The sequence below is a fragment of the Enoplosus armatus genome, chromosome 13 (assembly GCF_043641665.1).
Source record: "Enoplosus armatus isolate fEnoArm2 chromosome 13, fEnoArm2.hap1, whole genome shotgun sequence".
Classification (NCBI taxonomy): Eukaryota; Metazoa; Chordata; class Actinopteri; order Centrarchiformes; family Enoplosidae; genus Enoplosus; species Enoplosus armatus.
The window spans coordinates 14,068,976-14,096,782 of NC_092192.1; the positions used below are offsets into that span (position 1 = coordinate 14,068,976).

At 40.1% G+C, this 27,807-nt stretch overlaps 1 protein-coding gene across 1 annotated transcript; it reads left to right on the forward strand.

The window, feature by feature from the left end:
* Window positions 1-2,966: 2,966 nt before the first annotated feature.
* On the forward strand, window positions 2,967-26,909 carry ppp3ca (protein phosphatase 3, catalytic subunit, alpha isozyme). The gene is made up of 14 exons (XM_070916920.1): window positions 2,967-3,021; window positions 9,324-9,524; window positions 13,595-13,719; window positions 13,821-13,932; window positions 14,322-14,467; window positions 14,573-14,712; window positions 20,690-20,767; window positions 20,899-20,993; window positions 22,717-22,842; window positions 22,948-23,025; window positions 23,630-23,714; window positions 23,944-24,041; window positions 24,915-24,965; window positions 26,731-26,909. The coding sequence occupies exons 1-14, from the start codon at window positions 2,967-2,969 to the stop codon at window positions 26,907-26,909; spliced, it is 1,569 nt and encodes a 522-aa protein (XP_070773021.1).
* The last annotated feature ends 898 nt before the right edge of the window (window positions 26,910-27,807 follow it).

The following is a 27,807-nucleotide window of genomic DNA, read 5'->3' on the forward strand; positions in this document are numbered from 1 at the left end:
ATTTATCATTTGTTTCTTTGTCTGTGAGTTACCTGGTTTTTGGGGGAGGTTCCTTCCTGGTGGAGCAAAAGGCGTGGCTCAGGCCTGAGGACTCTTATATCCTGGAGACAGCCCATTGGGCCGAACCATGTGCTGCCATGTCATGTGGGGGTGGGGGATTCGGGTTTAGTTAGTTTTGCTTTGTATTTAGTTGTAGTTAGTGTCCATCTTGTTTACCCCTTGTGTTTTATTTGGTTTGGCTGAGCCACTATATATGTCCCCTTGTGTGGTAGTTACAGTTATGTTGCATTGACCTCTTCCCTAATTATCAACATTTGGGTTTATAGTGATTCTGCATTTTTCGGGTAAATAAAAACCCAGGTTTTTCAAATCCTGTCTCCTCGTTGCCTCACTGCTGGGTCCCTAACACCGGTCCAACCTTTTCAAAGCTGCTAACAAGAGCAGCGGTGTAAGCAAAGCCTTTATTGCCAGGAGCGATAATGAGGATGAAAAGCCACCGAGCGTCACAGGCACTGAAACGAGTCATTCTCATGTTTCAGACCACTTGTTTTGACTGTTGCTGAGAGTTGTGATGAATCTAATGATGATAAAGATGCTGCTGACAGTAATTATAACAGCAACAAATTTGAAACACTTATGAGTCATGAAAGCTGAGATGAATGCATGGAAAGATAAGACAGACTGTTTGCTTGAAACAGTTGACGTTAGCTGTAGACGTAATAGTGTTAAATGGAGAGAGCACATGCACCAACTTCACCTGCTTGGCCAGGTGACACAAACTAATTAGGCTTTTGTTTATTTGTATGTTTTGAATTAAAATGAAAATTCAAATATTTAGTCAATAGTTTTATTAGTAGCATTTGTATAATATTTTAACTTGTAATAAATGTATTTTTTTGTATATTTTGTTTGTGCAAAACATACTAAAATAAATGTTTTTTAAAAACACCACAGCAATATTTGAATATTTGTTTTCTGTGTTATAGGGAGTATAGGGAGTTAAAGGGAGATTTTTGCTACATACGGTAGGATGTTTCTGATAAACAGATATAGGTGTGTGCCTTTAGGCATTAAGTCCTGTATGTATGAACGTTAATATGTTTTATTTTTCTTAATGGCTGATTATGAAGACAAGAGACATGAAAGACAGCTGTGACAATCTATTTGAAATAAAGGCATACGTGTATTGCAAAAACATTAAGATATCAACAAGGCTGCATTTCTGTTCAAATGCAAAGAGCAGAGTAAACATCAGCTGCCTCCACTGGTGGTCAGCAGGAACTGCAACAGACACAGAGCTCTGCTTTCTTTATATATTTACAGATGAATCCATTACTGTGGATTGTCTGAGTGAAAACATCGTCCCTTCAAATGTAAAATAAGGGTTTCACTCTGAATAATTTTCAAGGTTTGAGTTCCTTGAAAATCCTTAAATTATGGCTCATTTTAAACATGTATCTAGCAGTTCATAAGGGTTAGGCTAACCCTAACCCATATTCATTTTATACCAATTTTACCTTGACTTCTGACATTAGTATGATGTTCTAAAACAGTACGTATTTTTAGAATACGTTTTTCGTAGTTCCCCAGATTCAAAGTGCTAGGTTGGGATCTCTGGCTGAAAATAGATGAACATAGTACAGAGCTGTGTCTGTCTCGTGGTTGGCTAAATGACAAGTGACGTGGGACCAGTCAGGCACTTGCCTTACAGTCCATACATAGGGATTACAAGACCAGTCACATAAAGTCCAACAGTATTTGGGGTTGTAGATGGTCATAAATATTTGTCAATTAATGTTTCTTAATTGTATTCCTTTGCATCCAATGGAGCTCATGTCTGAACTCTAAAACACAATTCAGTCGATAGAGTTAATTAACAAATGATTATTAAAAAATCATATCAATTCAAGTTTTCGTTTTGCAGCAGACAAGTTTCAAGTATTTTGATGTGGACTAAGTGTAATTGTCCTTTCCTGTGGCACGAACACAAAATTACGTCTCATGATTACGTCTCTAAATTGCTAAAATCAAAGTATTTCTCCTGAATGTGTGCTGGGTGCCAGTTTGAGTAGCTTCGTTTGCACAAACCCTGATGGTTTGTCGCCACCAAGTGAAATTTCGCCGCCATCATTGCAATGACCCAACTGCATGTAATGTTTGCATGCACGTGTGTGTGTGTGCGCGCGCGCGTTTGATCAAAACGAACCTGTTCAGTTATGATCATGAATATTACACGTTTGAATCGAGGCCCAAAACGCTCTCATCTTTCAGGCGTACCGAAATTTCGAGAATACCGAAACATGGCGCGCCGTGCGTGCGTGGGGGCAACCCCGTCTCAGCCTCCATCTGATGGCAGCATCAGGCAGTCCCGTGAAGCATTTGCGTGGGAGTTCCCTTCACCGCCATGTCGGGATAGTGCACATCTCTCCCTCCCTCCCTCTCTCTCTCTCTCTCTCTCTCTCTCCCTCTCTCTCCCCCCTCCCTCTCTCTCTCTCTCTCTCTCTCTCCCCCCTCCCTCTCTCTCTCTCTCTCTCTCTCTCTCTCTCCCCCCTCCCTCTCTCTCTCTCTCTCTCTCCCTCCCTCTCTCTCCCCCCTCCCTCTCTCTCTCTCTCTCTCTCCCTCCCTCTCCCTCCCTCGCTCTCTCTCTCTCTCTCTCTCCCTCCCTCCCTCTCTCTCTCTCTCTCTCTCTCTCTCTCTCCCTGCATCCTCCCCCACATTAACAGCTTAGCACAGCAGCAGCAGCAGCAGCAGTAACTCCTACAGCATCCAGCATCCATCCCTCTCTGCCTGCCTGCCTGCCTGCCTGCCTGGGGAGCAGCAGTCCTACCCGGCGCAGCACCGACGCACGGAGGGGGCGCATCATCTAAGTGATGCCACAGCATCAGTCGCATTTCGACAACAAATACTGCGAGTAGATTCTGAAGGAGGGAGAGAAAGCGCTTCAGCCACGAAGACAGCAACTGCCCATGAAGATGTCTAACACTGACATCGTCTTAAACGCCACCGATCGGATGGTGAAATGTAAGTTAGCCTACATTTTGCGTTTGGTTATGGCTGTAGGTATTACATAACATCTCAAGTGTTTGGCTCCTCGTGGTTTAGCAGAATATGGCCTTTATTTTCATGTCGTACATTAATGGTGTGTTCGTGGTGATGGTAGTGGGCTGCTGGAGCTTTGATGTTGATAAACAATCCGGTTTTCTTTGCTGCACAGCCCCCACGAAGAACGGGCAGAAAGCTCAGAAGCAGCAGCAGTGCACCGGAAAATATGGATTTTTTTTTTGTTATTGCACAAATGTATTTCTATTTCAATCTTTGCTGTCACGATTTGGCTGTATCTCGGCTTCGGCTCGGGTGGGCATGAGAGGAGAGAAGGAAAAACAGCTGAATTGCCGAGCTTGTGGTAGAAGCTGGGGCAGTGATGCAGCAGGATTTCACAGGCTTTGACAGGGCCAGTGGAAGAGGAAGAAGGCATGAAATTGACATTTAATGGGGTATATTATACCAGGAGTGAGTCATGTTTTAATTTGATTACAAAAGGTCTATAAAGAATCCAAAAAAAAAAAAAGAGCCACATCAGTAGATGTGGAGAAGGCTGCTTTGTCTGTCAGAGAATTACTGAGGATACAACTTGGATCAATGGAGGATGATAAAGTGTTCACAGTTGTGCCATAACTCATTTAGCCCTGCTCATTCTGACCATGGATCAGCTCACAGTCAGCACTGTGCATGAATATCTTCACATTCAGTGTATTATCGTAATGGCCGAGCGGCTCAGTCAGCACTAACAACTTTGTCCTTTAGGCTACAGAGTTGTAGAAACACGGAGTAATCTGCACTGTGAGATACACACATGTGACAATGACTGCAGGCACAACTAACGTCCTGTATGTATAAGCTGTAACAACTGAATAGGCTTTACTTGATGATGACCGGTATCAAAAAAGGAACTATATACAGAAAATCAGCCAGGTCCTTCCTGAGGGATCTTAACAATCTTTATTTTGGAGCATTTCATTAGTTTGTCATAAGAATCAACGGGCATCATCACTGACTAGTTTCACAAACTGATTTTGAAGTGTAACAAATAACATCCTAAGTTCTGAAACACAAAGTCTATAATAAGAGAAAGGTCTAAAATGACATTGTTAGTAGCTGTTGTATGTTTGAGCCTCACAACCAAGATACAATGTGTTTGTTTCTTTGGCAAGGCCTTACTGACCCCCAGGCGTTCGAAAATATATCAAACAAAAGGTTTTATATCAGCAAATGCAGCACAGCCAAGAATTCTGACTCAGTTTTCTGATTTTGTAACATGGTCATGTAACATTTAGGATTTTTGTACGGGGTTTGAAACACTCAAAGCATTTCTTTTTTCTGGAGTAAAATCATATGTATTTGTTCCATTTTTGTTATTCGCATCGTCGCCTCGGACTGTGTAATTTAGAAACCTTAAAAGCTAAATAGCTTCAACTATGACTTCAAATCCCCATTAATTTGGTCTTTTTGACCATTGAACATGGATCATCATTACAAGAAACACAAAATTGTTTTGCTGGTCAGATGCTATTGCTGTTGTATCTTATGTATGCTATAAATATTACATATTGATTGACCAACATATGGGAAAAAGTAGTAAAAGCCTAGTTTTCTTTCTAATCCCCAAAAGGCTGAAAATTAAAAAAAAAAATAGATGGAGGAAACTGAATCAAGCATCTGTCAGGTGATCAAAGGAAGCTATCAAGACAATGGTGATTTTGATGAGATAACACTGACATTTCTTATAGTTACTGCATGTGGTTCATGTAGCAAACTACAGAGCACTGACACTACAAGCTACTCCAAGTTATTTTTATCCCTGTATACACATCTCTAACTTAAACCTCAGCAAGTTTCTCACCGCTTCTCTTTTCTCTCGCATGTTTTAACCTGACAGAACATATCTTAAGAGATACAGTAACTGCTGGTCTGTGCAGTTTGTTTTCCACAGCACTGTCACCACTGTGCTGTGGGCATCCAGAGGCATATTCAGGTCAGTTATTTCAGGGACGAGGCCATTAGCACACCTGTGAACTATCTTACTTCATTATAGCACCTTAGAATATAATTGTCTTCGTATTAAGGACTGTGCGTTTCACAGATTGTCACAGTTGCTGTAGAAATGCAGTATGTAAATCTGTAACTGTTTCATCCATAGTTTGAAGTGATAAAAACAGGTTATTTAAATAAACAATTGTGCAACAATATGAAAAGCATTGCACCGAGACACAATATGTCAGCTTTAAACTCAACAGGCTTTGTGACAGGCTAAAACATTCACTGCAGCTTTCAGTAGCAAACATGCAAATTGGTTCCAACAAAACTTGCGTTGACATTAATCATTTATTGATGGTTACGATGGAGCAATAGTTGGGTTTGGCAGATTAGATCTGCTTTTATCTACACGTTTAACATTCGTCAGGAGGTACGTAACCCTTCAAACATCACATAACGCAGATCGTAGCTGGTGGAGCTGTAGGGTGTGGGTGAAAAAAAAGACATTATGTTAAAAGCTCGACACTTGGGTCTGTGTACTCTATGTTAATTGCACCTCTTATAAATGCACACTGTCTAGTTAGTCCAATCAGATGAAGCCATTCAGCGTTTTCTGACTGAACCCAGGCTTGCTCATTAGCAGCACAAAACCTACCATACACAGAGAAACCGTTCTGAAGATGAAGGTGTACAGTAGAGGCTCACGCTGAGTCTCCTCAATTTGGTCGGAAAATTTTGACGCGTGTCTATTGCACGAGCATTTCCATCAGCATCTATGTGAACCTCCAATGCGAATTGCAGTTTTCCATGGCGGCACTGGCTGTACTCCAACAGTCAGCTGCTGCTGCTGCTGCTGTTGCCCGGCAACATACAGTATTTCATAGTTCAACTCTGCTCGGGTGCTGAGCAGAAGTCAGCTTTTCATCTCATTTCATCTCACCACACATCTACATCAGTGTGCTTGTGTCTCTCCGTCCACATATGTGTGTGTGTGTCCATAAACTGCGTTGTTGAAGATCATTTGTATCTGGGTTGCTTTTTTTTTTTTTGGATTTCTTTGTTATTAGTGGGCTTAATCCTTTGTTGCTCCATTCTGCCTAAAAAAAGCAAAGTGTAATGTCCTTTGCAGAGCATCTGCATGTGGCTCCATTTCAGTTCATTTTACTGTCAAAAAAGGTGCTGGCAGTTTGAAAAAAAATGTTTGTATTGTGTGTCAAAGAGTAAAATCAGCTAAAAGAACAGTTCCAGGGTTACTGTACCTATCTTTGTATTTTGCCAAATGCCTTCCAGTTCTGTGTTTTAAGATACTTTTCAGTCAGTGTTGTTATAGCTCATGGGCTCATTCACTTCCTCTCAATTGCCCCAAAAATCAGTATGCCATCGCTGCGTTTGAGACGTATTTGTTGTACGGTCATGCTGTCACTGCACTGTTTATGTTAATGCCAAGAACCAAAGCAAAAACATTGCAAATTCAATGACAATGACATTAACTCAACTACAACTTGAGAGAACTCGAGTGGTGACTGTGCTGAGTTTGTACTAGCTGGTAAAGTGTCAAAGCACACATCGCCATCACAGATACACACTGCGCACTGTGAAAAATCTTAGTCTCATTAAATACACTCGCCGGGGCTCGCCTCATTATCCCAGGAGCAGCGACTTTGAGATTTCTCTAGTCAAGCATTCATTATTAAAGAGCATGTTGATCATGTTCAGTTTAAGCCTGAGCTTTGAGACTCTTCCTTTGTCGTCTCTTCATTTGGCACTGCTGAGTGGCCCTGTTTGCTATGCACTGCACAAATCTGGCAAGCATACCCTTACTCCTGAATATACTACTGCTGACGGCTTGTGTTATGTGTACATATGTGCAGGGATGGAGAGAGTACTAGAATATTTTACTCAAGTAAAAGCACTGTTGTGTAAAAATGTACTCAGATAAAAGTAAAAAGTAGGTCAGTTAAAATGCACTACATTTTTAAAAGGGGATGGGGGTGGTACGTGATGATGATGATGTTATATGATAGAAATATAAAATTAAAGACCTTTAGTCTACAAAATAAAGTATACATCACGCCTTCCCCGAGTGTGAACCGCACCACAAATGTCCAAACCAACAATAAATTCCTTTTCTATGGGAGGGAGAGACATTTGCAGCCTGTGCATATAACTGACTAACAATTACAAGTATCCAACCTCCTTGCTCAGTGTAGCCTTACAAGAATTACCCAGAAAAGAGGACAAAACTCAGACAATTACACAGAAATGACCAACAATAAATACAAAGAGCCATGGACACCACGGTGGGTGCGACAAACATTTATTAGGCTACAGAAATGAAATAACCTGCCACTTTAACAGCAGAATAAAACATCACCAAGGCAGCCAACACCGAGATGTATAGACAATATAAACACACATATTAAAGCAAAGAGAGAGCAGAGTGCAGAGTTTTTACACAGTGTAGTGCACACACACAGAACGCTGACGTTACAGAACGTCATTCTGGGAGTCTTGTGCACCGCAAAGTCCTCCACAATCTGCTCCAGGTTAAACTTTCTCTGCTAGTTCATTCTCAGTGCATAACATAACCAGTCCAGTCAGAGCAGAACGGCCTCGCACACCTCACTGAATGTAAAAGTTCCTCAGTGAACACAGCAGTCACCGCTGGAAGATCCAGACCCAGCGTGCATCTGTTGGTCACGCAACATCGAGGGTGTGTTTGATTTGGGTCACTTGGTGTCCTCGATGGGCGGTGCATTAAATCAACGATTAAGGTAGAAACAACCTTTTTTTTACCTATGCCAAGAAACAATAATACTTATCTTAACCATAATCCATAATGACACCTTCCTTAATTCTATTGCATTGTTGTTTTTTGTGCAGTTCACAAACTGTTAGACCCAGCCTGGGTGCAACTGCAGCCCTCTCACCCCCTGACACTCAGCTAATGAACGTACACATTCTACATGTATCTTTTCCACAGTGTCAACTGAGTGCAGAGTGTCGCCTCTCTGGAGCTCGGCCACAGATACACGGGCATCTTAGTACACAAAAATATGGCTTTCTTACAGTAATGAGAGTAAATGTAATTTGTTACTTCCAGTGTGTGTTTGTGTCTAGATATTCTCATGGATTTTGCAACTGGACTTATTTTTCTTTTCATCTGAATTATTTACAGCTTCGACACTTAAAAAGAGTTTTCCCGTGTTAAACCAGGTAATCTGTAGATTAACGCCAATACATGGTGGCCATGAAAGCTTGTAGTCGCAGCGCACAGAGATCAGCACCAGATCTAATAAATAACCTCTGCTGCCACTGAAGTAATGATCTGTGGTTGGATTTCACAGTTTCACAGACAGCCTGTTGGGTAGGTGACTGGTGCATTTTAATGGCCACAGGCTTTAGCAATCCAGGGAGAGTGCTGGATGAATAGAGTGCTTAGATGTTCGCTGAGTTTTATCCAGCACTCAGAAAATACTTAGCAAGTAACCACACAACTATACTGGAATGACTGTTACGAACTGACAGTTTTTGGTATTTCAATCTATTCCAGTTACTGATCTTGCCTGCTGCCGTTTACACATATTTAAAGCAGAGTTGATAATATTAGCAGGCTTTTATTTTCATCATTTCACACTGTTCAATGAATAATGCTATATTTTATATATATATATTTAGTATATTTTATATGTAAAATGCGAATTTATATTTTAAGCAAGGCATATTTCATTGTTTGCATTACACATAGACAATACTGACTGTATATGCAACACAGTTAAAACATGCAGCAAAAATAAGTGCAGAGTGATCTGCACCTCTGACCCATCATTTGAAAAAAAAAAATCCTCATTTGTAAATATAAATATCTGTGAACACTAATGGTGTTTGATATATATTTCTGAATAATTCAAGATAATTCTGTTTCCTGTTTAATGTAAATCTGCAAATGGCTTCTCATGCTTATTTTTACCCCCTGCATATTAAGCAAAGCCATGTTTATAAAGACGGTTTTCATGTCCAAGATGTACACATATTGTAAGTCAACAAAGATATATGCAGCAGCACAATAACGCCTGCGGGCAAAACATGGATGAGGTTTCTCAAATAGAATTTCTGCATGAATTTCTTGATGATGTGTTGTCTGTATCATGGTGGTGATGTTTGCCACTATTCTCTCACAACAGTGCAAAAAAACTAGAATTGTATTCTTGATGGCATTAACAGTAGCCATAGTTACTGTGATGTCCCCTCTGTTTAAATGTCACCACGCGCCTGTGTTCTGTCCTCAGCTGTCCCCTTCCCCCTGAGCCACCGCCTTACACTGAAGGAAGTGTTTGACTGCGAAGGGAAGCCCCGCGTGGATCTCCTGAAGGCCCACCTCACCAAGGAGGGCCGAGTAGAGGAAGCTGTGGCACTTCGAATCGTCAACGAGGGAGCAGCCATCCTGCGTCAGGAGAAAACTATACTGGACATCGAGGCACCAGTCACAGGTATTAAACCTGTTAGAGATATTTACCTGCAGCACTTAGAGTCAGCTGCAGGACGCCACACCTGGAAATTGTAATGACTCAGCGTTCTGGTTAAAAATATTTCACCTGGTCAGACATAATATGACATGGGGCTTGAATCACAGATGGCCTGCCTATTTTTCACATATGTTTTACAGTCTGCAAAACTGACTTATACATTGGATTTTAAAAATATAATATGCACCACTCAGTCTCACCTGGTGCTGGGTGAGAGGCAGACTGCGTTAGACTTATTCTTTTGCTACAGTTGAAGTTACAACAGTCCTGGAGGATTAAATATAACCACATCATAACTTTCATCTGCTTTTTGGCCCAGATGTTTCAAAGTTAGCAACTATGTGATGAAGAAAGTTTAGCAGCTGCCTCAATACTGAAGTAGCCACGGTCAACGTGTATTTTAAAATATATATTTTTTCAGAGGACATTCATCAGATGTTCAGACACACGGCTCCAAATGAGTGCTAATGTTGCTCCATGTCTGCTGGATGTGTAAGAAAGTAATAATCATAACATTAATAAGGTGCATCAAGTAATGCAGCTTTAAATAATAGTTTATGGTAGTTGTCTACGTTGAGACAAATTTAACTTTTAAATCTGTGAGTTTATGCTGTATATTATTACAAAATGTTGATTTTATGTAAGAAGGTTGGATACTAAAAGCTTTCTCAGACAAAAAAAAAAAATGGAAGTCCAATATATGATTGCTATGTATCATTTATCCTTTCTATTACTGATAATAATACAAGACTAAAAGGCAACAGCCATGCTCTGTGATGCTGTACTTTAGCTAAATGCTAACATCAACATACTAACATGCTCATAATGACAGTGCCAGCACGCTAATGTTAAGCAGGTATAATGTTTATAATGTTTACCATCTCAGTTAAGCGTGTTTGCATGCTAAAAATGTACAAGGTACAACTGAAGCTAATGTCATCAGTTTTGCAGGCATTTGGTCATAAACCCAAGTATTGGACAACTTAAAAATTTGACCTGATGGTGGCGCTAGATGAAAAGTCAGGGGATCACCAAAGTTATTACAATGTATCATGAGGGGGACATGTGAGTTTTATGATTATAATGTTTTCATGTTCATATTTCCGTAGAGAGAGGCTAGAAGAGAGGATGACAGTGGAAAAAGATGCATGAGACTTAAGAGGGAGTGAGAGGATGTGGACTGACAATGCTACTGTTTGTACCTGTAGTACAAAAATAAACAAGGCACCTGACTGGAGCACAAGAGAAGATGAAACACAGATAAGAGGAATCTATGAATGTAAATTCTTACAGCAGGAAACTGTCACTTTCAGGTAGAATCATCATTATCTTGTCATATAAGTGAAATAGGCTAAAAATATTTAAGAAACACAGTATTTCATCATTATTAAGTCTCGTCAAAGACTAAATCAACGGTCTGTGATGGGTGAGACTTTCTGAGTAGACTACTGTGGTGCTTTGACTGAAGAGAGCATTATTGGGTCTTTCTTTTTAAGTCAACTAAATCAACTGCATTCTGGCTCAAAGTAATCCTGTCCAACACATGTAACTTATCTGAGTAAATAAAACCAGTTTTATTTGAGTAAACCAGCAACATGAACATACATACAAGGTAAAAGGTAAGTAAAAAGAAAAGGATGAATTGGTAAAAGCCCAAAGCATCCACACATGTTAGCAGATAACATTGTTTTTCAGTCTCTCCTTCTGATCAACCTACAGTGTGTCCTAGTTATGCCAACATGTCTGAACACAAAACCATTTTTTATCCCACTGAACCATAGTTTCCCATCAAGGGAATTCAATCAAGAGACTTTTTCCTCAAGCTGAAGCTTTGCTGTTATTGCATCTAAAATAAATGTTTTTTTACATCTTTAAAATGTATTAATAAATATATGAATTCAGAAAATTGACAAACTTAAAGCTGCTAGCAGGTATGCTTTTTGTGTATTCAGTAAAACGGCATGATACTGACCCTGTGATTACAATTACGCACAGCGTACAACCTCAGCGTTCATTGTCAGTATCTCTACTCTCACTATCAAAAGTAAAGTATAGTCTAAGTTACATCTTTGTATTCTTTGATATATTCAAATATAGTATATGTATATATGATATATAGTCCCCATACATAATCAGTGGACATTCGATTTTGGTGCATTAAAAGGGCACAGTCTTATTTTCTGTTTATTTTTAGTCATTCAGCTTCACCCAAAAACTGCGTGACATTAAATATTCATGTAAATGTCTTAATTGTCTTACTTGAAAGCTAGTACAGTGTTTAGCCGAAACAAAGGTGACAAATGGATGAAATGCGCGTTGACTTGAGAAGAAGTCTCGGGCTCCTCATCTTGACTGGCGTCAGGAAAATGGAGGCTTTATGTATTAAGCATGAAATATAGATGATGAAGTGAGTATTGTGTACAGGCATTTGTGAGTGTGGTGGTCTGTTTTATATCTTTGTGAGCATGAGTTACGTTTGAATGTCTCTGTAGCTGTGTGTGTGTGTGTGTGTGTGTGTGTGTGTGTGTGTGTGTGTGTGTGCGTGTGTAGTCATATATTATGAGGCAGTTATGCACTTGTGAATATGAACTTACATGGATGTGTTCTACTGGTGTTTGTGTATGTGTGTGTGTGTGTGTGTGTGTGTGTGTTTGATTGCTTTAGTCACACAAGCAGTCTCCCACTCACATTGCTCTAAGCTTTGAGTGGGCGAAGGCCACTGTGGAGCTGATAGGGGAGACAGAAAAGAGAGAGGAGATGGAGGATGAGTAGGAGAGAAGGAGACAGAGGAAGATGATAATGAAAAATTGAAGGCAGTGAGGAAATGAGATGTAGGTTTGCACTCCAGAGCCATAGTGTTCACTGCGAAAAAGTATGTATGCCCCCAGGGGCTTGAGCTTTTTCTACCGCTTTGAGGTGAGAGCTTCTCATTTCTCTGCGGCCTTTCAGCCAAAGACCAGAGAAATATCTCAACACAATGATGACCTAAGGACAGAAGACATTTATACCATTATATTCTCAAAGTGCTTTCAATATTATTTAGCTGTTTCAGTGCTGGCAGTATGTCTGTAATTGTAGATTAAATATATATTCTTGCTGCAGGAATATGCATATGCAGGAATATTATTTTCATAACTCAAAGCCTCTTCTGCTGCTCTGCTAACTGTTAAAGGTGAAGTCCATCTTGTTTCTGCTTGACACGACTTATAGAGAGAGGGGCCAAAGACTAATCAGTTAATAGAATAAGACACACTTTTCTTTATAGGGACTGTGTTAATAATTGACTGTTCTGTGTTGGGGGAGCGTTGGCTTGTTGCAAACATTAATCCAGAGTGATAATGAAGAAATGTGGACATTTTTAAACATACATGTTACATAACATCTATATTTCATTGCATGTCAGACTTCATTATTAATGACAGTCCACTGTGAGTTTACTGCTTTAATATCTTAATACTAGCAACAGCAATCATGACGACAAACACAGTTTATCACCTTTATCAAATATAAATGATTGAGACTGTTGAGATATGAACACAAACTGTAGCTCCTCCATGCAGTTGCACTGCCTGCTTGCCCACCTGTCTGTCTATTTATAAAGTTGCCCTGTGAGCAGAAAAAGACGATACACACCTCTGATACAAAGGCTACTACTCTGTGCTGCCATGAGATCCTGCCAGAATATTCTCTACTGTCTCTTTGTTTTCTGTCTTCAAACCTTCAGAACTAATAAATAAGAGAAGTGCTCTCTTTACAAATGCAGGAGTTACACATCTGCCTAAACCACGTAAACATTTACAACTATCTCATTACTGTTGAGTGGCTACACCAGGTTTGAGAGTTTAACAACCTGTAGTGAGGCTACGGTAATTGAATATGCATTTGTCAAAATTACCAAATGATAATACAGACCTGCGCAGAGAAAAGACAGATATGCACACGTAGACGCAAAACACACAAATGCAGACAAAGATATTAAATTCGATTCTTTGATTATGTAACGTTTGCTGTCCTTTCTTTTCCTTTCCATTCAGTGTGCGGTGACATCCATGGGCAATTCTTTGATCTTATGAAGCTGTTTGAAGTGGGAGGATCACCAGCCACAACACGGTACCTGTTCCTTGGGGACTACGTTGACCGTGGCTACTTCAGTATTGAGGTAAAACCATCAGAATATCATTAAGTCGTGGGGGGGGGGGGGGGGGGGGGGGTTCTTTATACTGAATTCTTTATACTTTGTTTGTGTGTTTGTTTTGACAGTGTGTTTTATACCTCTGGTCGCTGAAAATCCTCTATCCAAAGACACTATTTTTACTGCGTGGAAACCATGAATGTAGACATTTGACAGAATATTTCACCTTCAAACAAGAATGTGAGTACTTTCTCTCTGTGTGTCTTGCTAATGTCATGTGTAGCCTGGAGCACTTTTGGTAGAGATTACAATTAATAAACATGACAGTTAATTCTGTATGACAGCACAAAAAAAGGGGAATGAACAATTTAAAATTCAGAGCTCATAGCAAAACACATGAATGTACAGTATGAGTACATCAATTGTTTTTGTTTTAATATTTGATTATATTAAACTTAATTTTGATATATATGTATTGTTATTGTGGTACATACTATGTGTGTACTGTATAGCTGTACTGTCAGCTAATATTTCAATGTATTAGTTTTGTAATTTTGTGTTGTTCTATATCAAAGGTATTGATTTTATGTGCAAACGATGCAACTGATTCCATGTCTGTCTTCTGCCAGGTAAAATCAAGTACTCAGAGCAGGTGTATGACTCGTGTATGGACGCATTTGACTGCCTTCCTCTGGCTGCGCTCATGAACCAACAGTTTCTGTGTGTCCATGGTGGACTCTCACCTGAAATACACACCTTAGAAGACATTAAAAAGGTAATAACCTCCTGCCTCAGCACCAACAGGTCTTACTGTACATTGGTTGTTTGTGTTTGTGCATACAAGTTTTTATAACCTGCATTTCTGCTTCTTTATGTTAAGTTGGATCGGTTCAAGGAGCCGCCAGCTTTCGGGCCCATGTGTGACCTGCTGTGGGCTGATCCTCTGGAGGATTTTGGCAACGAGAAAACCCAGGAATATTTCAGCCACAACACAGTGCGAGGCTGCTCCTACTTCTACAGGTGAGCTGTTTCTTCTTCTTCTTCCCTGCAGCAGCTTCAGCCCTCTGGACCTCCTGGATTATTATAACTTGAACGCTGTTGTAAAGGATACAGTGCAGTGTTGCTTTCATGCATCAGTAGTCTGAAACTTTTGTGTTTCTGCCGTCTTGGGTTGCCAGCAATCACCTACATCAAGTGCATATCACATATAGCATTGATCCCATTAGCTTGACCCACGTGGCTCATTGAAGGTCTCTAATTACGCTTTAGTTTCAAAAGAATGAAAGGTTGCAACTCACCCTGTGAATCCTTCGACAATAAATCCCAGCTCACATTTACAGGGTAAGAATAAATGCTTCTTCGTCACACCTTTTCTGCTTCATTAGACGGTGAATTCAAGAGAGAAGGAGATGGGAGAAAGGGAGTGACATGCATCAAAGGTCTAAATGATCAGTGTTGATGAGATCTAATTTAATCTTTCAGGAGAATTGCTGGAGTGCAGGGTGAAATCTGACTGTTACACAGAAGCCTCGCAACTGAACTCTTAATATCAAAAATAGATCTTAAGATTATAGATTATTAATAGATTTATTGCTACTTGAGCAAAACCAAAAAGAACAAAACAAACAATAGACACACACTTAACACCTCATAATGGGAATAGCATGAGATTGTCTGATTCAATGAATGAATAGGTAAACATGTTCTTAAAGGCTATACATAGTGTCTGTGTCTATGAGTAAATGGGTCATATTGCCTTGTAGTTAACAACTGTTTTTGATAAGAGATTGTCTTTTTGACTCACAGAACAGATTGTTACAGACAAAGGATTAGCCGGGTGAACCTGGAGTCAAATGAAAATGGAGGCAGAGGGAGAGGAATCAAATCTAAAACATAATAGCGAGGCAAATTGGGAATGGGTATGTTATGCAACTCTTCAACCTCCGCGACTGAGCATGTACAAGAAGGAGGAGTGAGCACTGTCTTAATGTTGTTGTGAGATGGAAAGAGAGCTGTGGGAGTAGGTGGTGGTGAGGAGAACAGATTAGGTGGCGGTTGTGGTGCAAGTTTTCTTAATGAAGGTTCAGAACAGTACAGACCCCTGCGTGGGAGCTGCACTCCTGCTCAAATCACAAAAAAAGTAAAGTCGGGGAAGATTTATTCCTTCAACCGAAGAGGAAATGACATTCAGGACAGGACGTGCAGAATAATTGCAGTTCAGATCACATCATAACCCAACTGTAATTTTCGTTTTCATGTATTTGCAGGTACATGGAGAAGTGTCCAAGGTGTCATATTTGCTTCAAATTATATCAGATGAAATAGTTCCACTGAAGTGTTAAGTGCCGACGTTCCTGTTTCACGATATATTTCCACGTAGGCGAGATCACCTTGTTACTTTGAGACCAAACTTAAAAATCATCCCGACAGTGTTTCACATTTTAGCTTGTTAACTTTTCCCAAAGCATGGCAGGTTTTTAGATTTTTGAATATTTTTGTTTTAAATAGTTTTTTTTGTGCTTCAAGGCCATTGGTTCCTATTCCAGAAATAAATCAGTTGCAAAGACACAAAGCTTGCTTGAGAACACAGTGAAAATTATGCTACCTTTTTCTAAATATTTTATCAAAGTTATGTTATTTTTGTGGAATAAATGCCACCTCGAATGAGGACTATTTCAAAACTCTTCTTGTTATTATTGCAGTATTTGCAGCATTTGCAGAGTTTACCAGCACCTATGGAGAGTATTTGATATGTGAAAAAGAAACAGGTGATGGGTCTTAACTTCCCCTTTCACGACTGTTAAATGGTCACCGATAAGAAACCCATCTATTCACAGTGAGAGAGGAGCTTAGTGAGGATTATTCTGTAGATGTGTGGGGGATGCTGCTATAATAGTCATCTATCTCCCCATGGCTTTGTTCTGCCTTCACTCTCAAACTTACCTCTCCATCATTATGACTCTTGCCAACTACACAGTATGTATGCAGCACAGAGAACCATGTTCTTCTGGAGATTTTTGGGGGAAATGCAAGAAAATCTCGATCTGAGATAGGAGTGGGTATACGCAGGTCGAGAAAAAAGGGGGTACATTAAAATGCAATCAAATACAGTGGCGTTATTTGACTTTAAACTACATACTGACAATGACTGATTGTCTGCAATACATGAACTGTGCATGCAATCACACACTGATGCATTGGGCAGCGTTGTTTCGCTCCCTAAACGTGTTTTCCATAAAAATCAATACTGAGCATTTTTCACAAGTAGCCTTTCAATTGCTTGTTCCTCTGAGCTGACAAGAATGTTTCAAACAGATGTAACTTGCTTGCTTACCGAGGTTTGTTCAGTAAATGCCATGCATGCCTGCTCTTGGTCCTACACAACGACCAAAGAGCGATTGTAGAAGAATTATTCCCTCATGTAGAATATGAAATTTTGACTGCAGACTCATCCATCATCTCCCTAATGTGATGTAGCATATAAGAGTTTGTATTAAGTCCATTGTCATATAATACTAGTGGCTGGCTTGTTGTAGTTCCGATACATTTTAGTCTTTTTTTATTACAATATTGAATCACCTACAAACCTAAAGTCTAATTTCTTGTGCAGTAATTAGAAACATGTGATTCTGTTCAGAGTTGAGGAATATGGTTATAAACATGAGTTTTCATACTGGGGCAAGTGAATGTGATGACCACCCGCCTGACAGATGGATTTTCTTAAGGGAAATAAAAAACGTCTCAGTTTCACACTCACAACACAGCACTTCCATCCCTCTCTGTCTCTTTCGCTCATACTCACTTGTCAGATTTCTCGCTCGCTCTCACTCACAGGCTCACCGACACATAATTGTGTGTTTTCACAAAGGAGAGAGAAGGAATGTGAGCCGCAGGCGAGCAATGTGTGTGTGTGCTGTGTTCCCTCGCAGTAATCAATAGATACCGTTGGAGTGGACAAAAAATAAATTAGCACATAGTGTACATTGGGATCTTTATTTTTATGTTATTACATGACATTTGTACCAGATTGTTAAACAAAAAAACACTGCAAACGTGATCTTTAATGAGCGTGATGTAAAAACTGCCCTTATTTTGAAGTTAGAAATGCATTGTAGATGTGTGTTTTTAATAGAAACAGTTATATAACATTTTTTGAGACCAGCATTTTGCAGTTCTATTAGGGTGCACTTTCTGCCATAGTGGAAAGACTTACAGCATATTCATGTTAGTGTGTAACGCAACTATTCCTGTAATTTATATAGTGGCCACCACGGGAATGTTAGCCATGTGACCTAGATATATGAGGATGGCACAGTTTCGCCAGGTGCTCAGGGCACAGCAGTCTCCTTGTTTTTCTTCCGGCGCAAACCTTTGAGCACTTAAATATTTTAAACGCATCTGAAAGTTTGATGGGTCCGTGGATGGCAGTGACTGTAAGAAAGTGCCGGAAGAGAGGATTGTTGCCGGGGAGGATGCACTGTATAGGCCTGTAAGTCTGGAAAAAATAAATCAAGAATTTTGATAAGTGGTTAATCATTTTGATTATTTCTAAAGTAAAAATGCCTTTTGGCTTCTCAAATGTGCTGCTTTTCTCTAGTTTATCACTGTACAATGAATATTTGGGGTTTTAGACTGCTGGTCTGACGAAACAAACAATTTGAAAACGTCACCTTGGGCTCTGGGAAATTGTGATGGACACTTTCACTATTGTCTGACATTTTATCAGCTCAAAGCGTAATGGGTGAATCAGCAGATACTGGTGATAATTGGTAATCTAGGTTTACATTGTCTACCGGGTTTCATGCAATGTGCTAATAGGTTTTCACTGTCTTTCACTGCGTGAATGAAGTGAATATGGATCATTGCAAACAGTAAGTAGCAGATTGCGTCTATAAGTACGTTTTTACATTTCTAAATGCCTGCACAGAAACATCTAAAAGAGCTAATTATCACAACAGTAAATTAAAATGTGTCCCATTGAACTCATTTAGGCAAACATTGGTGTGTGAAAGGTTTGCACCAGCAAAATCTGGTGTGTATGCAATGAAGTCAGGGACACATGTGATTTACATTTTACATTTGGTGCTTTTGACTAATGCTTTCACCCAGAGCATCTATGAGTCTTCATTAGTGCTTTATTCAGCAGTATTTTGACAGGACGCACAGCCATTGGACATGTGCCTTGTTCATTCAGAGTCATTAAAGAAGATAAGAAATTACTTTGAAAGACAGCTAGGATAGTTAGATTAAACACCACATTTTATAACAACATAATTTGTTAACAGCTTGGTACTTACGACTGATGGGTCTGAGGATTTTTTTTCCTTGTCAGGTATATATCCTTAATACAGCAGTTGGGAGAAATAAAGGAGTCACAAAGGACTGATTGAGGTGGTGTTGAATTGAGGGCATTAGTCGCTGCATTTTAAAAGAGCTAATCAAACTGTAATCTGTAATCTTTTTTTTCTAACCCAGGAGACACAGTTTGAAGGGATGATACAGTTTCTGAATGACATAACACAACCTTCTAGGTATTACATAACAACTGTGGTGAGAGCTGCTAAATGGTACATGGCTACATTCACACTGCAGCTGGAAGTGTCCCAATTCTGATTGCTTGTCTCTCCTGTGTGACACGGGTCTTTGGAGACAAATTCTGGTCCTAAATCTGCTCCTTATCTGGTCCGTAGCTTTGCAACTCTAGTCTGAACTGTCACAAAGGAAGTCATGTGGTTTTTATCATCTTTCTCCATGGGACAGCTCATTGTCCATCTGGCCAGAAAAACATGGTGGATGACTTCGGCATGCAGCCAGTGGAGAGATAACAATACCACAATTTTAATTAGTCTTTGGGACATGATTCAGTTATACGCAGCACACGAGAGGTTGTATAACAATTAAATCAGTGTTTGAAGCAGGTAGGTAATATTGGTGGCTTTAGTAACAGACTGTTAGATGTTGTTCATTTGCACATACAGCTATTTTTTTTAAAGGTGGAGGCCCATTCAAACTGATATTGTTATTGGTCACTTTTGAAAATGAATGTCAGAATGGAGCACATAAGTGTGCAGTGTGAAGTTTGTGTGCAGGGAGGTTTTTGACACGTTTTATATATAAAGAACTCATGGGTACAGTAACACACAAAGAATCATTCATTTATACACAGTTAAAAAAATACATTTGAATAGTTGAATGAATCTGTAGCCCAATATGAGGGTTGGAACATCCAAAAGACTTTATGAAACTGAGATCATAAATAGGATCAAAATCATAGAAAGACCCAAAACATTTCAGCCCCAAACACTCAATACTCACATTAGTAGTATTCATATTTCACCACTACACACATAAACAGCATGGAAGAATTATAAGAAATCTCCACTTCTGGCTTGAACCTGTGAAATTTGGGCTGCAGCAGTTGGAAAGGTGGGACAATTATTCCTCCTAAAAGTTTTCCTGAGGCAACATAATCAGACTGTTTTTCAGCAGTAACAGAGCCAAAGAATGGGGGGAGTAATAGACAGCTTAAATGGACGCTTTATTGCAAAGGGTGCATTGGATAAACATGGTCGCAGCCACTTTATGCCATGAGTGTAGCAGCCTGAGATAGCTTGCAGGCTTCACTTCCTTTCAGGCATTTTCCTGTCAGGTTAGAGCTTGGGGGCAGGAAGCTCTGACTGCCGCTTACTGGGTTAGTTTGTTTTTTGCCGCAACAGGTAGCTGCTGGATTGGTTTTTCACACCCTTGCATCATCCTCAGCGAGGCTTTCATAAATGCATTCATGAGTGATAAGTCTTTGTTCATTTTCTGGTGAGTGAAACTGTATGTGAAATTAGTAACCTGCAGCTTAAATGTAGTTCTGTTGTGTGATGGGAAAAAAAACTCTTTAAAATGTTGTCAAGTTATGGTAAGATTGTGTGCTTAACTGAATTGATTTGTAGACTGTCATAGCTCAGCTCTTCTTTTTTTAAAACAGTTTTTATTGACTCTTTTCCAGTTATCCGGCTGTATGTGAGTTCCTACAGAGCAATAACCTATTATCAATTATCCGGGCGCATGAAGCACAAGATGCAGGGTATGTTATCCTTACGACACATACATAAAAAGATACACATACCCACTCAAACAAAAACAGACACATATTTACATATATAAGAACAAGCTCTGCCTTTTTTCTGTCTTTACCTCCACCTGACCGCCTTGAAGCTACCGGATGTACCGTAAAAGTCAGACCACTGGATTCCCGTCCCTCATTACCATCTTCTCAGCACCAAACTACCTGGATGTTTACAACAACAAAGGTCAGAAAATCTCTTCATTTGTTCATTTTATTCCCGTCTTCGTTTCAGTTTGCCATTTCATTGGCAGATTTGTGATTTGTCTCTGCTTGCATTTGTATCATATCTTTGCACAGAAATTGTCAATATATATTCATAAATGAGCCTGAGTGATATTAAGCTGTGTAAAATAGATGTATTCCTGTTGAAAAGAAATAGTATGAATTGTATATATCATATAATTTCTACAGCTGTGTAAAGTAGGCAGGCAGGCCTTGAGAAATGCTTTTACTGTTGAATTAAATGTTACCACAGTAAAACCTGGTGGTGTGAAAGAGAGATGCCCCAATTCCAGTATCTCTGTAACACCTGCATCTCTTGCATTTTAACTGCAACTGGGTTAGATTTCATGAAAAACACTTCAGACAAAATGACTACCATGGGCTCCTCTGACGTACCTATTAAAATGGTTTTATTGGCACGAATTGGAGTGTATGGGTTAATGTAACCGCATTTAGCTTGTGAGCAGGCATAAGAATGCATCAGGGAGCCCCCGTTTGTTTGTGTTCTCAGATCTGTGTCTTGGTTGCTATGGGCTATGGGAGATGGGGAGCGTGGGAGGGACTGTCGGCATCGCTGACTATCTCCATGTGGCTTTATCCCTCTTGATGTAACAGTGTCAGCAATCCCCGGCCTCAGCTAGGCCATCTAGCGGTTGAATGTTGCATTTCCTGCTCTGTCTCTGTTGTCACACATACTGCATGTGCAAAATATCCAACTGGGTGACATCGCTGAACACGAATACATTTGAAGAGCGCATATACGAGACATTGTTGTGCATATGGCTGTGACAGTATGCAATGAAAGGAACCTGCACAGTGCACACTATAAAGTCGGCCATTGCTCTGAATGTTATGTGTTATGTAAGTATAGATTCGTATATCACATTATGACCTTTCCTTTAAGCAAATGTCATAAAAGAAAACATCAGATTCTATTGAACATTAGATTACATTAGATTACAGTAGCAGTGACAGCAGCTTGGAGCAGGCTATCAACTAAAAATGGACATTTGGTCAGTCAGAGTGTGAATGTAGCAGCAACAGAGTTAAACGCCACTAAGGACTACAAATTACATTGAAAAGACAAACATGCTCCATATCAAATAAGCCACAGCATCAGTATTGAGTTTGAGTTGAAGTCAAGGTATGTTGTCATTTAATCATTCTCATCACAAGCTCTCCAACCTTCAGTTATAATGCTTTGTCAAACACTGGGTGTGTATGTAAGTGTTTGTATGTATCTCGAAAGGGCTGACGTTTACACGTTTAGGTTACATGCCGTATTGTAATGATGTACCGCCTATATACAATGCATCATTACATGTAGTCGTCATGTACATGTACGTGTTCTCTTTATCTCAAAGAAAGGCATTATTCTCAACTTCATTGTATACTTAATGATGCTTTCATGGGCCGAGGAAGAACAAGACAGACTCACTTTGGCTGTCTAGACCTCTACTCCTTGAGTTTATCAGATACAACAATGATAATCTGAATCAGGAAATCTAGATTGACGTACTATTGTTTAGCCTGCTGAGCAGAGCGCTTCATTCTACATTATTATACTTAATAACTACTTTTTGTTTGTATGTAATCTAAGAATACGATAAGTCTGTAACTACATCACCAGGCTAGATTTAAGAGGAAATTGTTACTCCACTGTCTCTCTTCTGCTTCCCCAACAGCTGCTGTACTGAAATATGAAAATAATGTCATGAACATCCGACAGTTCAACTGCTCACCCCATCCCTACTGGCTGCCCAACTTCATGGATGTCTTCACCTGGTCTCTGCCATTCGTTGGAGAGAAAGGTAATAAGTGTTTCTTGGGAAAAGTCTTCTGATATCTGTCAGGTGTTTTTAACACCACGTCCTAATCTACTTTATCTGTTTCATTCATTGTATTTTCTTCCCCAGTCACAGAAATGCTGGTGAATGTGCTGAGCATCTGCTCTGATGATGAACTCATGAATGATGAAGATGAGATCTTTGATGGTAAGAAGTTTTGTGTTTATTTAGTTATTAGTGCTTTGTGGGTTCAAGTCAGACTCCATACACTAAACTTTCATGGAAAGAGATCTGCACACTTGAGCTGTCAACATCTTTACTATTCTCAAGGATTTTGAGCCAAATTTGTTTGAAAGTTTGGCTTCTTTCTCTCACCAACAGTCGTAGTAGAAATGTGCTTTTATGAAGGCATCACCCCAAGCCTAAATACTGGCTTAAATTCATGGTTTTTAAGTTAAAGATCTATGCTTTATTGCATTTCAAAACATACTAAGACAACGTTTATTGCATCAGAGAGGCCAATAAACATAGTTTCTGATTCACAACATAAAGGCTAGGCTAAGGCTAAGAATCTATAGTATAGAGTCACATGGGCATAATTACGGTATCTAATGTATTACAATGACCTATAATAACAGTATGCATTACAATATATGGGACTATTATCACAGTATGCTATGCATCAAAAAACACATATTTTATAACCGTACAAATGATTTCATGCTTTATATAGGCTTATAGTGACAGCATCTACATACTGATACTCTGTATTGTATCAGAGAAGCCTGTAATGACGTATATTTCTTTGCAGCCAACGCAGCTGCAGCACGCAAGGAGGTGATCAGAAACAAGATCCGTGCCATTGGGAAGATGGCCAAAATGTTCTCAGTTCTCAGGTAGACTTTATGTTTGTGTGTGTGTGTGAACGTAAACATGAGTGTATATTTTCAAATGTTGAAACTGTGTTAGGTGTTTGTGTGTGTAGAGTGAATGTGCGTCAGGTGTGCACACACTGTATGTGTATACACTGTTGTCAAAGTAGGGGGATACATTTTTTTCCCCCAGTTTGATCAGGGTTCAGTGAAGTTTTCTGACCTGTTTGCCTGTCTCTGTGTTTTCCTGCAGAGAGGAGAGTGAAAATGTGTTGACGCTTAAGGGCCTGACGCCCACTGGCATGCTGCCGAGTGGGGTTCTCTCTGGAGGCAGACAGACACTGCAGAGTGGTAAGTACAAGGCTCAGCAGAAGCCTTTTCTCTATCCGTTACTCCATCTTTATTTGTTTCATTTCTTCATCACCGTTCTCAGCCCTACCGTCGGTCTTATCTCTTTCTCTCTCTCCTTCTCTGACTTGTAATATAGAGCAGGCAGCAAGTCTTAAGTCGTTTTTAGTCTTAACGATGCTCTGATCACATTTAATCTAAGGAAGAAGAACCTAATGTTACAGTCCAGACCAAAAGTCTTCTTTGACATTTCTGTCTACAGTAACATATTACAGCAGTCACATAATATAGTGTAACACCTGCATCACAATGATACTATGTTTACTTCTTGCTGCTGCTGCATCATAGATTACATCATAATATCAAACAAAGACAGCGCTGCTTTAAGTCATTTTTTACATGTTAGCCTACAATTGCCAACTCACACATCCAGCAGACACAGAACAACATGGGAATCCATGATTGTGTGTCACTATTGGTGTGCTGACAGCAAAAACAACCTTAAGCTAACAGAGATCTGCAATTGTTTTACACTTCAGAAGTTTTGAAATCCTTTTAAAATATCTAGTGAAAGGCAAGAAAAAGTAATTTCTGTCCTCTTACTGAAAATCTATTACAGTCTCAACTCAACCTATGACTCTTTCTGTCTCAGTAACCCCGTCACTCTCTCTCTCTCTGTGGATCTATCTTGACACTTTTCTATATTCACACTAATTCTCTCAGTATTAATGCATGGCACGCCTCTGAGTTTGGCTGCATTGCCAGTGAACATGTATATGTCATCTGGCCTAACGTCAGCCGCCTTTTTCGCTGGGGCTGCATTTTACATTTGCATGGCTTTATCAGGAGTAACCTGCTCCCCTCCTCCCCCCTCAGCCACCATTGAAGCCATTGAAGCCATCGAGCCGCAAGATGAGGACGGAGAAGGTAAAGCTGTGCCTCCTCTTCCACCCCTCTCAACATGTTGTCAGGGTTTCCTGCTACAGAGGCCACCTGCCACTGACAGTTCATGCATACAACAGCTCACACAATAATAACTCCATCAAGCAACATTTCACAGGACACCTTGATGCTGGTATGGCTGGCACTTAACTTTGCAGTACCATCGATTAAAACAGAAATCCAACAATAAAGGGGATCCATTTAGAACTGATGAAGATATTTTGTAAAAGGCCGGGAGTTTAAATGAGATGGATTTGTAATGTAGGCCACTGTGTGCACAGTGAGGATTTTTTAAGGAATTGACGGTGACGTGAGGCAGAACATCTCACAATTGGCAGTATTTGCCAGGTGAGGGCTCATGTTCTTGTCACTGTTTGGTCGAGGCACATGTACTGAGGGGGGAGGGAGATCACAAAAAATGTTGCACACTTAATACACTCCTGGTCCTTGTGGATAGATGAGAAGAAGTCCCAGTTTCTTCCATGTGTATCAATCTACTCCTCGCTCTCACCCCCACCCACTGACTACACCAACACAGAGAGGCTTAGCACCAACAATGACTGTAGCTGACATTTGGAATTGGTCATTACAAACTGGGATAAAAAGAGGACGGATGCTTAATAAAAAAGGAATAGCTTTTTAAGGCATCAAGGCATTTTCATGATGAATTAAAACACTGCAAGGTCAAGTGCTGCTAAGAGATGCATGACTAAAGTACTTCATTGTTTTGGGTTTGGCTTGTAAATGGCCTCCATCTGGTTCTAAAAAGTGTTGCATGCACAAGAACCAGAAACAGACCAGAGCATCAACATGAAATATGCATCCTGAAGCCTCAGTTCCGCGTGATATGTCGGAGGTAATCATTGCCTACTTACCACGAAGCTTCAGTATGAGACAGCAATTTACAGCACTAGCACAAATTTATATATTTTTTATTTACATGTATATCTTATTTGAAAGTAGAAGGATGGTATACATTTGCATTGATCATTTAGAAATGTGTGGGGGGTTTTTCACAATGAAGGTAAGTTAATTGAGTCTTAGTTGGCAGCTTTTCTGCAACCACGTGTTTGGAGAAAAAAATGTAATGGAAAAGATTTGAGTCACAACGATACAGGACTTGTGTCTTCCTTAATTTCATGTATTTTCTATTGAAACTGGATACTAAATGTGTAAAACAACAGGATATCAGTTGGGGGACGGGCAGTTTTACTTGATGAAAGAGTTCTACACGTCAACCTGTATCACCAGGAAAGTAAGCCGTTCACACATGCAGATGGCATGTCCATGTTGCCTACTAAAAGTCTAAAAATGCTGCTTTTATTTTAACGCTTGTGTCACCTGCAGACAAGGACTCTTCCAACTCAATGATTTGCTTTTTTACAGTGTTTGTGTGTGGCACAGAGTGTTACAGCTGGTGCAAGTGTCACAGGTGTCAAATTGCAGCAGCTTCTACTTTGCCGTGTAACTAATGTCAGTTGCAGAAATAACTGAATAGCATATACCGGTGGTATGTAACCCTGTGCAATTCAAAACAAGAAATATGACATTTTAAAGCATATTTAACATTTAGTATACTCACTTACTTATTGAATTAGGCCTAATTAAGAACTAATGTCTTTTTTGGTAATAATGTCTCAACAGCATTTGATATTTTGGGGGAAATACACAATATGATATAATATTAGGAATATTCTGAGATTGTGCCTGAGGTGAGCCTGATCACTTTATGTGTGTTTTCTCTTTTCAGCTATCCGTGGCTTCTCCCCCCAGCACAAGATCAACAGCTTTGAGGAGGCCAAGGGCCTGGACCGCATCAACGAGCGCATGCCACCTCGCAAGGACGGGGTGAACCATGTGGGTCACTCCATGGGAAAGATGAATATGTCAGAGGCAAACGGCACGGATGACAACAGCAACATCCAGTGATGTGCTGTCTGAGCCTCAGAACCGTGCCGCTGTTGCGCCGTGCAGCAAGACATTGCCAAATCGGGAATTCAGGCCTCAGAACATAGAAATAAACCAGGCCCACAGACAGAACATGAAATCTGCAGCAAATCTAAAATGGGCGAAAAGGTCATTTTTTTCATGACAGTATGTCATCGCACAGTTGGGGGAGGGGGGAGCTGGGGTTCACAGCAGAGGGCGGGGATAAGGAGAGGCCAGTAGGCTGCAGCTTGACGGAAAAAGTGTGGTTGAAAGTTGTTTCTGCCTGTTGTTCCCCTTTCTCAGTTCAATTACAGACTGAATTGTTGGCGGTTGTGTTGTTCTGAGTGCTGACAAATGTCTGCTCCTTCATCACAGGGCCTGTCAGAAGACATAATTGCAGTATCCATGCCACACAAATCATTCTACTGTTTCATAAAGCGTTTATTATGAATCACTCACAAATTCACTTCATGAGGAAACTGATCTTGTTTACCTACATGTTTTGCTAGTATTAACAAGTCACACCACTTTGTGAGTAATGAAGCAAAATGTGTACCTCTTAAAACTTGCAGTGCAATCTTACCCGTGCACTTAAATTGATTGATTGACCTTGTAGTAAGATGGCGTCGTGCTGCGAGGGAAAGAGGACAGGATGCTCATGTGTGCTCACAGCTCTGGCCTAATCACCAAAGCCACTGCAGTCTGAGGTCAAACTCCACCTTCAGTATGTCTTAGTACTCTCCTGCTCCTTTCCTCACCTCCCTCATTATCAGTCATCTCCTAGCAAGAAGTAACTTGGAGGGGATGAGGGAAGAAGGGGAGGGGATGAAAGGAGCTTTTGGAAAATGTGGTTCCACTACCTACTGTTGGTACCTCAACATCACAGATTAAACACCAA

Excerpts from the sequence above, each read along its gene's own strand:
- ppp3ca (XM_070916920.1), top strand. The coding sequence starts at position 2,967 with ATGAAGATGTCTAACACTGACATCGTCTTAAACGCCACCGATCGGATG. Across the intron at positions 13,720-13,820 it reads GTGGCTACTTCAGTATTGAG|TGTGTTTTATACCTCTGGTC; the intron begins GTAAAACCATCA and ends TTGTTTTGACAG. Across the intron at positions 13,933-14,321 it reads TTTCACCTTCAAACAAGAAT|GTAAAATCAAGTACTCAGAG; the intron begins GTGAGTACTTTC and ends GTCTTCTGCCAG.